At 34.6% G+C, this 12,500-nt stretch overlaps 1 protein-coding gene across 1 annotated transcript in view; it reads left to right on the plus strand.

Moving 5' to 3' along the window:
- LOC137622904 (nephrin-like) overlaps positions 1-12,500 on the plus strand; it is an 838,006-nt gene that overhangs the window by 270,252 nt on the left and 555,254 nt on the right. Inside the window, exon 2 of the mRNA XM_068353453.1 lies at positions 524-2,784. Within this exon, the coding sequence (XP_068209554.1) occupies positions 2,703-2,784 (82 nt within the window). The 5' untranslated portion in view covers positions 524-2,702. The remainder of the gene's footprint in view (positions 1-523; positions 2,785-12,500) is intronic.

The raw sequence follows: 12,500 nt of genomic DNA on the forward strand, positions 1-12,500 counted from the left end.
CCCAAATGCTTATTATGAAAATTCATTTTTGGTTTTCGTTTGATTTCCAAGTTATCTCTAAAGTCAAATTGTATTGTATTTTTGCTACGAATTTGTCATTATACTTATGCAAACCTAAAATCCCACATGTAATGAAAATTTTTTTCGATTCTCATTTCAATTTTTAAAATGTCTTTTCTGGTTCATCACTTCATTCAATTACATATATTATTTTGAATTCTGAATTCCTATTATTTTTTCCAACCGGCGATATGTGCGAGTACATTATCTTTTTCACTGGCCATTTTGAATGGTAATTTTTTATAATCTACAATGTAACGAATTTTATTCTGTTAAAGGATTTTCACATCATTTTCATAATGCCATTGTCTTTCCATTTCGTGTGCATTTTTTATAATGTTCCAAAAATCTAATAAATTTCACTTTATAATTTCTACAAATCAACTTTGATATTAGAAAGTTATACAGCTACACTTTCCTGACAGTCATGAAGTCTAAATCTGGTTTTCTTTTTTCTTTTCAGGGAACAGAGCTTGGCTGGACACTCTATTAAGCAAACAACGATACATTGTACTCCACGCGGAAAAGAATTTTACATAGAGTTCAGGAAAATGGCTGTTGAGAATACCAATTAGATAACTATAAATGGCTACTGACATTTTGCGATGTTGTAAGTTTCTTGAACATTTATATCTCTACAACTAATTTTCTTAAGTATTACGAGGTGTTTAAACACTGACTATCAATAGTGTTTGTTAATAAGACAATTTCTCTAATAGACAAAATCTTTATTACATCGAGTACTGACACTGATGTGAGTATTTCATGTTAAAGTAGAATAAATTGTCTAGTTATTGACTTTGAATAAACAAGATATTAATTAACAAATGAAAGATTATTTAATAGATAATATAAATAATTGGTTATAATGAAATAGATGATTAGTGAACAATCAGTGAATTTAGGTTTAATGAAGAAAATTATTATAGAATAAAAAACTAGAAAAAATAACATTTACACAAGTGAACAAAGCTAGATTTTATAATGATGGAGAATATTCCCAAATAATAAATTAAAAAACATTCCACATACAGAAAAATTAGTAAAATAACACTCAAGTTGAATAGAAAAATAAATTAGAGAGAAAAAAAAAACAATGCTTTGAATTAATAGATAATTTTGTCTAAAGCGATGATATCCCAAAATCAGCGAAAAAATTAGATATCTGTCATAGGAAAAATTGGAGGAACCATCAGGCGAAAAGTGTCTTCATCGTGAGTGTTAATATCTGAAAACTAGAAGTTTGTTTTTCCGGGCGAGAAGATATGTCCTTCAACGTCAACTTTGTCTTTTGTGAAAACAAACTGGAGTTGAAGACAAACTGAATTATAACGTTCTCCCTCTCTTGACACTCTCGCGGTCTCTCTTGCTTTCTCCCCCCCCCCTCTCTCTCTCTCTCTCTCTCTCTCTCTCTCTCTCTCTCTCTCTCTCTCTCTCTCTCTCTCTCTCAACATCATTCGATTGAAATTTGCATACCGAGAGAAGTGAAAGCAGGTTTAACCCTTTATGTTTAAATCGAAATGAATATTCCTGCAAAATATTAGAATGTTTCTCGCTCTATTTCCTACACTGTTCCACTCCTCTATCCTATTTCCCTCTCTCTCACTTTCCCTTTCGCTGCCACGTGCTTCAAATAAAAATATAACCTTATAGCTATTTCATAAAGTTCTGCTAAATTAAAGCAATTTTCGCCAGAGTTTCGTTTTTATTTTTATTCCTACTTTCATATCATTCGAGTGATTGAGACATTTGACTGCAAAATAAACCCGAGAAACATCAACCAGCGAACTATTCCTGACACTTCGATTTTGTCAAACATCGGGCCCATTAAAAAAGAATTATAAAAACAGAGAAAGTGTCGAGATTAATAAAAAAAAAAAGAGTGAGAGAGACGGGTGAAAATGATATCAGGTCATACCGAATCGAATTCCTGCTTCAAAATAGCCCATCATGCAGAGGGGAGGCAAGTGGAATATGAAAAAAGCGGTAGAACCGCCGGTAAAAAAGGAAGTCTTTTTGACGGAAGTGCCTTCGGAAGCCCAGCAGCATTCTGAATAAAAAGAATAATAAAAAAGAAACTTGAAAACGAAACGCCAAGTTTAAATATGATATGCTTTGACCTGAGAGCGACTGTATTTTAATAAGTTCGTTCTTCACAAATAGTGTTTTTTTGGCAAAAATCATAAGAGGGGAAGCCTTCATTATTATCCAAAGCGGGCTGGGCATCCAGAGGAACGAACTCCTTCAGCGTTTGTTATTAATATTAATGAGCTTACAATTTCTCGCGACACTTTTCCCCAAAAAACAAAAAGTCTGAAAAGGTTAGTGAGGTTGCCGACTTAATAGGCTGTATTTTCGCTCACAGGCGAGAGAAAGAGAGATAGAGAGTCATTGGGGGGAAAGACAAAGTTTGTTTATAAATAGAGCTTGATACTCAGATATAGTGTGTGATGTATAAGGCATAACGAGTCCTTCACTAAAGGATCCTTAGTGATTGTATTAAGAAATATATAAAAGACATTAGCAGGATAATGAAGTGAAGATATGGCAGTCGTATTTTGACAAACTATAAATCAAAGATTCGAGGAAATCTATTTACACGTAACTCCTAGTCTCCAGGGACTTCATAAACACAGCCAGTCATGTTCGTAGCACAAGGAGAGCTGCTTATCCTCATCTTTATCACATTATTACGCCAGACGGTTCCTGTGGCAGCCCATAAAGGTAAGGGAGTCATAATTGTATGCTCCAGAATTTCTTGATCCATCCATTTTTTCTATCTGTAAATGCCAGAATGTCTAATATATATATATATATATATATATATATATATATATATACACAGTACATAGGCACACACACAAACATATATATATATATATATATATATATATATATATATATATATATGTATATATATATATATATATATATATATATATATATATATATATATATATGTTTGTGTGTGCCTATGTGCTATATATATATATATATATATATATATATATATATATATATATATATATATATATATGTATATATATATATATGTATGTATGTATGTATATATATACACACATATACAGTATATATATATATATATATATATATATATATATATATATATATATATATATATATATATATATATATACTGTACATAGGCACACACACAAACATATATATATATATGTTCGTGTGTGTACATGTGTGTGTAATTCTAGAATTTATAATATCTTCAATTCTCTCTCATCCAGGCAAGGGAGTGATTTGTATAATTCGGAATTTATTTTTGTTTTTGTTTTGTCAGGTTCTAAAGCTCCGTTTATGCATATAAATTCCAGAATTATGTATTGCTAGTTTCCCAGACTCCAAGCACCCATCTTAACATTATATGTGCTCTTCCTTTTTTATATTTAAATTTCCTTTTTGTTTCTTTATCCATATCATGAGGGCCAGATCCATAGAATTCAGTGAATTCATCGGTGTGTCATTCTCTGTCTGGGCTTGCCTCTTTTTCTCTATAAGCTTGTCTCCCTCATTCCTGTCGCAGGTACTAATAGGCTACGTGTTTATAGGCGCACATTAAACTTTTTTTATATCTGTGTTTATATTCTATTGTATTTGTATGGATATTAACCTGTGTTTTTTTTTTCTTTTCTTTTTTGCATATATCTACATATGTAATTCAGTCTGTATGTGGATTGATGTACCCAAATTTTTTCCTACATTCATATATACAGTACTGTATGGATATTGCCCCATTTGTATCATATTCATTCATGTTATCATTATTATGCTGAATAGTCATATTTGTATATATTAACCTTATGTTTGTGTGAGCATCAACACATACTTAGAGTCTCATATTCATGTATAAAAATATAATAATGTACACTGATTATTTCTTACTACTTTTCACGTTCCGTCCTCATTTCCATGCTATTAGAAACAGATTATCAATGCTCGCATTGAACACTTTTTTTTTGTGAGGATCACATGTTTGTAATTTGCATGGACTAAGCAGCCCGCATTTGGGAAAAGGGACGTTTAATATTTCCGTGAATGATAATTTTCATAAATACGCCCCCGCTGATCAAAGATCTCATGGACAAACACACAAACACAAATTCACCTTATGTGGATGTGAATGATAAATGATCTAAAACAACATTTGTTTTGTAGGTGTCTATCCATTCTGTTAGGTTTTAAAGTTTTAAAAGCTCAAAAGATCCATTAGAATAATCAATTATCTGAAATTATTTTAACGTAGAGACTTTTTTAGCTCTACGACTTAAATAGTTTTTCGAGTAGTAATGATCAGGCTCAATGTGATAACAGAATTTTACAAAAAGTTAAAGATATACAAAAATAGGATTCTATTATACATTTAAAGTGAATATACAATTTTTACAAATTTATCACTTAGTGAAAATATAGCTGTTGGGTGCAGGTTTTATACGAACAGGTTACATAATCACACAATTTTACATCTTGATCCACACTCGCCTGTGTTAAATCGTGAGAAATTCAATAAAGGGAATACAAAAGACGCTTATGTGCTGCTACAGGCAGAGCATTGGTTCAAATTAGACAATTGGTATTGGTCAATAGATTAATATACAACTTAATTTCGTTAGCAGTAAGTTACGTAAAAGTTTAGGCTTAGTAATTAAACCTACCGTGGGTTTCACTCAGAGTGCAAGCACGGACAAGTGTCAGTATTATTCACAATTATTTACATTTAGTGATTTATGATACTCTTGTAAATCACCACACTGAGTGTAAGACGCTATAGCAAAATTTCGTACTGATACGAGTGTTAGTCACAGAGTTATTGCCCAAAAACGTGTCTGCGTTCTCTGTGAAACCAATAGTTGTGACAAAATAACAATTGAACGGAGTTATTAACACTTTATTTATATAAAGAAATTCAAACACAAAGTGGCACTACGCTTAGACATTTATATTAACACTTGAACACCATAAACAATTCAAACAGAAAGATGGTACTAGGCTTAGACAGTTTTATTAACACTTGAGCAATTCAACCACAGTAAAGTTATCGAGATCAGGGACGTACAAGAGAACAGAGGTATCAGTAGCCGAAGGTTAAGCTTAATTTTGGATCTGCATTCCGAAGAACGTTGCAGAATTTACTGTATGTAGACAGGTCTGAGAGTTGTGTCTCCGCTATGCAAAACTCGCCGTTATATACCCCTCCTTAATTAAGCAATATATAACTGTGTCACGTGATAAATAACAAAGTCTCATTCCCAAAAGGCTTTTGTACGAATATTTGTAATAAAAAAGTATACGATTGCATTTCTTAGGATGTAACTGAAAGGAGTCTTAACAATTGGTGTAAAACACTTCAACAAATAAACCCATATTTACTAAGGTATAAAATAATTTCGGAATCGAGATTCTTCTTACATTACGTCATTTCCTTCAAAATTTCCACGAATGCAATATTTTATTCCTTCCATTCATTCAACACACTTCAATGTTTCCTCCAGAGCGTTATATTCTTTTTATCCTATAATAAAAGTACACCGATTTAAATTTTTATGTCTCATATTAGATTCATTAGAAATTACAATTCACTTACGTAATTGATATAGATATGACTGAGGAATTACATAGCAAATACTATTTACATCACCGTAATTATTTCAAGACCGTAAGACATACGTAATAATCCTCACCTCGAGAGATTTTTTGTAACACATCCATCTATCCATCTACTCATCCATATATTCAACTACCCAATTGGGAAGATAACTTCACAATTTGGTCACAGCTGGAATAAAATTTTTAGGATACTCTGCATTATTAAGTATCATGATATATTGAAAGTTGAAATGCAAAGAGATTTCTGGGCCTTTCGATTCTCCTTTTTGATTTGAAAAGAGAATCGAGCCGGTTATTAAAACCTCTGTGTATTAATTTTTAATATATTTTACCGAAATATAAATGGGGGTTGGCTCACCTAATAATAAAAGGATAATAATGATAATAATACCAATTATTATTATTATTATTATTATTATTATTATTATTATTATTATTATTATTATTATTATTGTAATAACAATAATAATAATAATAATAATAATAATAATAATAATAATAATAGTAATATTTTATTACTGGTTATTGAAGGTTATTGCTGGATTAGTAGTATTGATCTTTTACAGAGTTTTCTCTATTTTTCTCTTTGTGACTCAGCAATGACAGCAAGAGACCTATGTTCATTATAAGTATTTGAGAGTTAGATAAATTCTTGTGGTAATTTATACACTACTTTTTTTCAAGCTGACAAATTCAGGAATAAGGTTACTGCAGAGTCCATCATAAGTAAACTTAAAGAAATGGTCGTGCTTTGATTAAGAATGATACACCTTATATCATGAGATAATTGCTGTGAGACTGATCTGTTATGCTGAAACTGAGAGGTGAGGTGAATGCAACTGAAATTTTTTAAAGAGACATCGACTTTCTATACCAAGACATGCGAGCAAGAACGTCACAAAAATTCAATGAAAATAATACATGAGCTAGCATGCGTACACAGTTTAGTTTATTATCAGTGCAAGAAAGAGGGAGTGATAAGACAAAAAGAAAAAATCGTTACAGTGTACGAGTGTGTATAAGATACGTGTGGTACATGGCTCCCCCATTAAAAATAACGTACATATGAAATAGGGCGACCTCCTCTAGAGAGGAGTACGGTAGGTGGGTTATCTGGCAAGAGATATGCAGGTTTTAGGCGATAAATCGAGACCCAGTCTTCTTTGCCTGGAATGTTAATTAAGAGAGCCATCGACATACTACGGATCAGAAGAAAAGGGCCTGTGTAAGAGAGTGTTAGTGGAGGCTTGCTAGTGTCGTTGCGCAGGAAATGGGCGTTGCTGAGTGCAGATCTGTTGAATAGTGTTGCTTTGCTGAGAACTTTTAATTCTGCCATCAGGGAGTACATTTTCCCACATCAAGACATAAGCATTGGAGATTATTGGAGGAGGTTGTAGACGGAAAAAAATCGGCAAGGACGACCAACGGGTCGCCATTCACCATTTCAGCTGCCAAAACATCTAGGGCGTCTTTAGGAGTGGTTATTAGTAGCGGGAGGAGCCATGGAAGCTAAGTAAACCAGTTGGAGTCATTGCAGCGGGAAATCAAATCTGCCTTGAGGGAGCAATGAAAACGTTCAACCATTCCGGTTCAGCAGGGTTTTAGGAAGTTGTCTGATCAGGGGCGTAACTAGGTGAGAATGGGCCCGTGGCATCTTCTTACAGTGGGCCCCCATTACCTCAAAAAAAAAAAAAAAAAAAAAAAAATATATATATATATATATATATATATATGTATGTATATATATATATATATATATATATATATATATATATATATATATATATATATATATATATATATATATGCGTAAAAATCACAGGAAAACGTGATGCTCAGATGCAGAAGAACCACAGGGAAAATGAAAATACGAAATATACTCTTGAGTCCTGACTAGTTTCATATATATTATGGAAAAGAGAGTAGAGAGATTGATTTGATATATCGTAGAACTGGTAGGCATAAGAAATTGAAATATAATATGCAGGCATTGAAATATAATTATTAATTGTTAATACATACCTAGCTTAGAAAAAAACATCTAAATTATATATTCTCAATAATGAATCAGATGAATACCCTTATGTAGGCCTATGCGGCCGTTACATTATCACATAATTACGATACCTATAAAATGAAAATAAACACAACTTGTTCCAAAATATTTATACCATCATTAAATAAACAAATATAGCTTATACCTTCTAGAATTCTTTCTTCCTTGCTTTCATCTCTGCAAATCTGTCAATGACTTTACTTAAGTTCAATTTACGCGCAGTTCCTTGTTCAATTGATAGAAGAGCTAGTCCTAATCTTTCCTGTGCCATTGTACTTCGCAAATAGTTTTTAACAAGCTTTAGTTTGGAGAATGAACGCTCTGCACTTGCAGTTGTGACTGGAATAGTTAAAAACAATAGCATTGCAGTGCAAACCTCAGGGAAACTGGCTGAAATAGAATGATTTTCTATAATTAACATATTAGCAAGGTCCTTAATACTAGAAACTTTGCTTATTTCTCCCATTAGAGCAGATCTCATGCTGAGAATTTCCTGTGTGAATGTTTCTAACACATCGTTGAGGTATTTTTTCACAAAACTAGATGCTTTTTCATACAGCTCTGAGTCAGATAAATTTTGCAATGAGATTGGTTCCAACACTGAAAATGATGAGACAACTTCATGCAAGCCAGTAAAACGGAAGTTCAACTGAGTTGTGATGATGTCCAGAGTACGATAGTAAACAGTTACACAAACTCTCTGGATCTTCTAATCTTTGGTCTTCATAAAGCTCGTCAACATGTCTTTTTACGGTACGAAGTCTCTTTATCTCAAATTCTGGTCTGATCGACCACTTTTGGGCTATATCTGTTGCTTATTTCTTTATATCTTCAAACTGATTTCTTAATCTGCACATCTCATCCATGCAAACCTTTAAGAGATCTGCTACCTTAGCAAGATCAACTGCTTTTGATTGCAACATTTTTTATACTAAATTTATTGACTGTAAGATTTTGGACTGAAACGCTGAAAGCTGAAAGGAATGAAAAATTAAAATTTTCAAGACATTTCTTTAGTGCAGTGGCTTTATTGCGTTCGTCTGCCTTAGAGCTGCATAATATTATTTGTGCTATAGCTTTCTGCACATCACAGAATCGAACTTTGAGAGCAAATACCGCATCATAACGTTCAGCCCATTTAGTTGGGTTTAACATTTTAATAGTTACCCCTTTGTGAGTGCCTGATAATATGTCCCATCTCTTGATACTCAATCCAAAAAACACATAGACTCTTTGAACAATATCATAAAACTGCGCCATTTCTGTCACATCCTTGACAGCATCATTAATCACCAAATTTAAATTATGAGCAGCACAATGAACATAAACTGCACTGGGTTCAACATCAATTATTTTTGTCTGCACACCTTTGTATATCCCCTTCATGTTACTAGCTCCATCATATCCTTGGCCACGACACCTTGAAATAGAAAGTCCTCTTTGTTTAATTATTTGCAAAATTTGTTCTGATAGTGCAGCTCCACTTTGGCCCTCAACCTTATGAAACCCTAAAAAAGACTACAGTAACGGTATATTTCCCACATCTGATCAATTTTGGAAATATCCTGTGTTGTATCTAACATTATGCTATAAAATGGAGCTGCTTTAATGGCATAAGTAAGTTCTTTTTCAGTTTCCTTTGAAAGCAACTGAATGAGTTCCTTTTGTATCATTGGGCTCATATACTTTGTTTTACCTTTAGGTTTACTGATTAATCTGAAAGAACTGGATCATATTTAGAAAGCAACTCAATGATGCAAATGAAATTTCCACGTTTCCTTTCATCCTCATCATAATCACCTTCATCTTCTGCTTGTGTTCCTTCTTTGTGTCCACGAAATGGCAAATCTGTCCAAAATCTGACGCCAGTATTTTTTCTTCTTTTGAAGATTACCTTCAAGTGCTTCACTCAAAGTTCCATGCAAACGCCATTGTTCATACACTAGTCATGAATTATAGTGAATTTGGGATGATTCGTGCCTCTTCATACCCTCACCTATGTGTTTCCAGTCACGATAGCCGTCAATCCATGTATCTTGAAATCCACTCGCTCCTCGATTAGCAAACAACCAACATGTCTCACAATAAGCCTTATCAAGAACAACTGAATAGCATAACCACGGCCTCTCAATTTTCACACCTGATTTTGACACTGCATGATAATATTTTTCAGAGAAAGAGCGACCTTCTGCATCCTTTTTGAAAGGGCCATTAGTCTTGCAATGTCCATTTGTAATGATAAATCGTTTTGTTTGGTCCTTCAAGTTTTGTTCCATAAAATGTCCTCGGTCTGTAGGCCACAACGATGTTATTGTGTCAAATGAGAGCTCAGGCGCATATTCTTTTGAGGTACTAGGTTTACACTCATCTTCACAGGTATTGCCTAATGTAGTGTCGGAAACTGGGTCAGAATCAGGCTTGCCAACTTCGTCTAATTTCTTTACACCTGTATCAGTTGCTGTGTTTGTTCCAACTAAACTATTACTAGTAGTAGGCATTTCCACACTAGTGACACTAGTATTAGTATTTTCTCCAATAGCTTCACAACTGTCATTGTCCTTTGCATTTTCGTTAATCACTTCTACTGTTGGGGAAAAGAAACCACTAGTTTTTGGAAGCTTTGATGCCTTAATTTCATTTTGTTTTTTCTTTTTCCGCTTTTCTCTGCCACTAAGATGTTTTTTGGGAGGCATGATATATCCGATCCACTGTATATAAAAACTATTATTAATTGAGAAAATTATACTCTGTTATCATCTGATATACAATTTTTTTTTTTTTTTTGTATGGTGTTTTTACGTTGCATGGAACCAGTGGTTATTCAGCAACGGGACCAACGTCTGTACGTGACTTCCGAACCACGTCAAGAGTGAACTTCTATCACCAGAAATACACATCTCTCACTCCTCAATGGAATGGCCGAGAATCGAATCTGCGACCACCGAGGTGGGACGCAAACATCATATCGACCACGCCACTGAGGCGCTATAAAAAAATTTTGATTGATATCATTGTGAAGATATTAATTACATCTTTCTTCAATACATTGTTTTTTCTATTACATTATTTGTATTGTGAGTCAAATATTAAAATTAAGTTCACAATTTGTAATCAACATAATCTTTCATAAGGTGTAAGATAACTATCAGTTGTAGTCCACTTATAAAAGAATACAATGTAAAACAATCACGAAACGCGAAAAACTTTTCCCACTTTTTCCTTTAAATGATCAATAGATATTGGCGGTCACAGGCGGTGACAACTGACAAGATCTGGTAACTGGTGTACACGAGGCCAGGACTTAGACAGGAACATAACGCGTTCAAGCCAAGATCTCATACGGACCTGTAGTGTACGAACAGTAATACTCCCTATGACCTCCTAACCCATAACCCATAAAGGCCATCATATACATTAACAATATGTAATGTCTTCTCAGTTTCTGTTAATAAACATTTACCAGTATTATATTGAGGAATTTGAATTTTTTTTTTCTAAATCACTGAAATATAACAGTAAGCAGTAGCATATTTTTTTTTCTTCTTCTTCTTTTTTCGGCCATGGGCCCGTATCCTTTGAGTCCCTTGGCTCCCTTTCTGTGACTCTACGTCCATGGGCCCCTTTAATCATTACAGGCCCTGGGCCCGTGGCAGTTTGCCACCTCTGCCACCCTATTGTTACGCCTCTGTGTCTGATGTAGGGTGATGCCTAGGAGATTTGCTGATAATGTCTACAATTGAGAGGTGAAAGTGGCACCCCTGTCAGAAGTAATATTCTCAGGGATACCGAATCTTGCTATCTGCTCTGAGAATAAGGCAGATAGATATACATGAGGTGGATGTTGCAGTTTCCATGGGAATGGCTTCAAGCTAACGAGTCAAGTGGCCAATGACGGTAAAGAAGTAAAGATATCCTTGTGATGTGGGTAGAGGACCTATCAAGGTGACATGAAATTGGGCAAAAGGACGCTGATGTTGAGGAAAGTGACCCGCTTCTGAATCTGTGTCGATGTACTTTGGAAGTTTAGGATGAAGTACAGGTGCAGATCCAATCCTTAGCATCTTTAGTAATGATGTGCCAAATGAACTTCATCTTCAGTGGCTCTGCAGTATATCAGCGTGAGGGATGTAAAAGGCCGTGAATGAATTCAAACATCTGTCTGCCCTTGAGACCAGGTATCCTTGATCGTGGTTTACCACGACTGAACATCACAGAGGAGGCTGACGTCGAAGCCATTGAGGGGGACGTCCTCCCAAGGCGTTGTAAATCAATCCCAGGTGAATGGCGCCCAATGTGTTTCTTTATAGGTCGCTGGCAATGGGATTAATTTTTCCAGGGTCTTGTTGAAGGGTGCTATTGTATTCAGACATGGCGGAGAGATGTCCGTGTTGACGGGCAAATCAGGCGTCGGACTGTCGAGTGAAGGGGGGGAAGAGAGGTATGTGGTCCGCGCGAATTATGAAGGACATAAATTATTTTAAGAAGTGTCGAAAGTGACGGACAGCCAAATGCACCTCCAGCAATCCATGGTGGAAGGTAGAGTAGCCAGATTCCACCTTGGACATTTTTTTCTGATGAAGGCCAATGCCCAAGAATTCTTGCAGTGCTTTGACTGTCGAGAGCATGGGTAAGATCTGAACAGCAGCTACCTTCTCAGGGAGGGGTTGGACTCCTTCAGGAGTGATGCGGTGCCCTTAGAACAATACTTCATTCACACCAAAGGTACACTTGTTCCACCGGACTACAA

This window comes from Palaemon carinicauda, chromosome 30 (genome assembly GCF_036898095.1).
Source record: "Palaemon carinicauda isolate YSFRI2023 chromosome 30, ASM3689809v2, whole genome shotgun sequence".
In the NCBI taxonomy this organism is placed as follows: domain Eukaryota; kingdom Metazoa; phylum Arthropoda; class Malacostraca; order Decapoda; family Palaemonidae; genus Palaemon; species Palaemon carinicauda.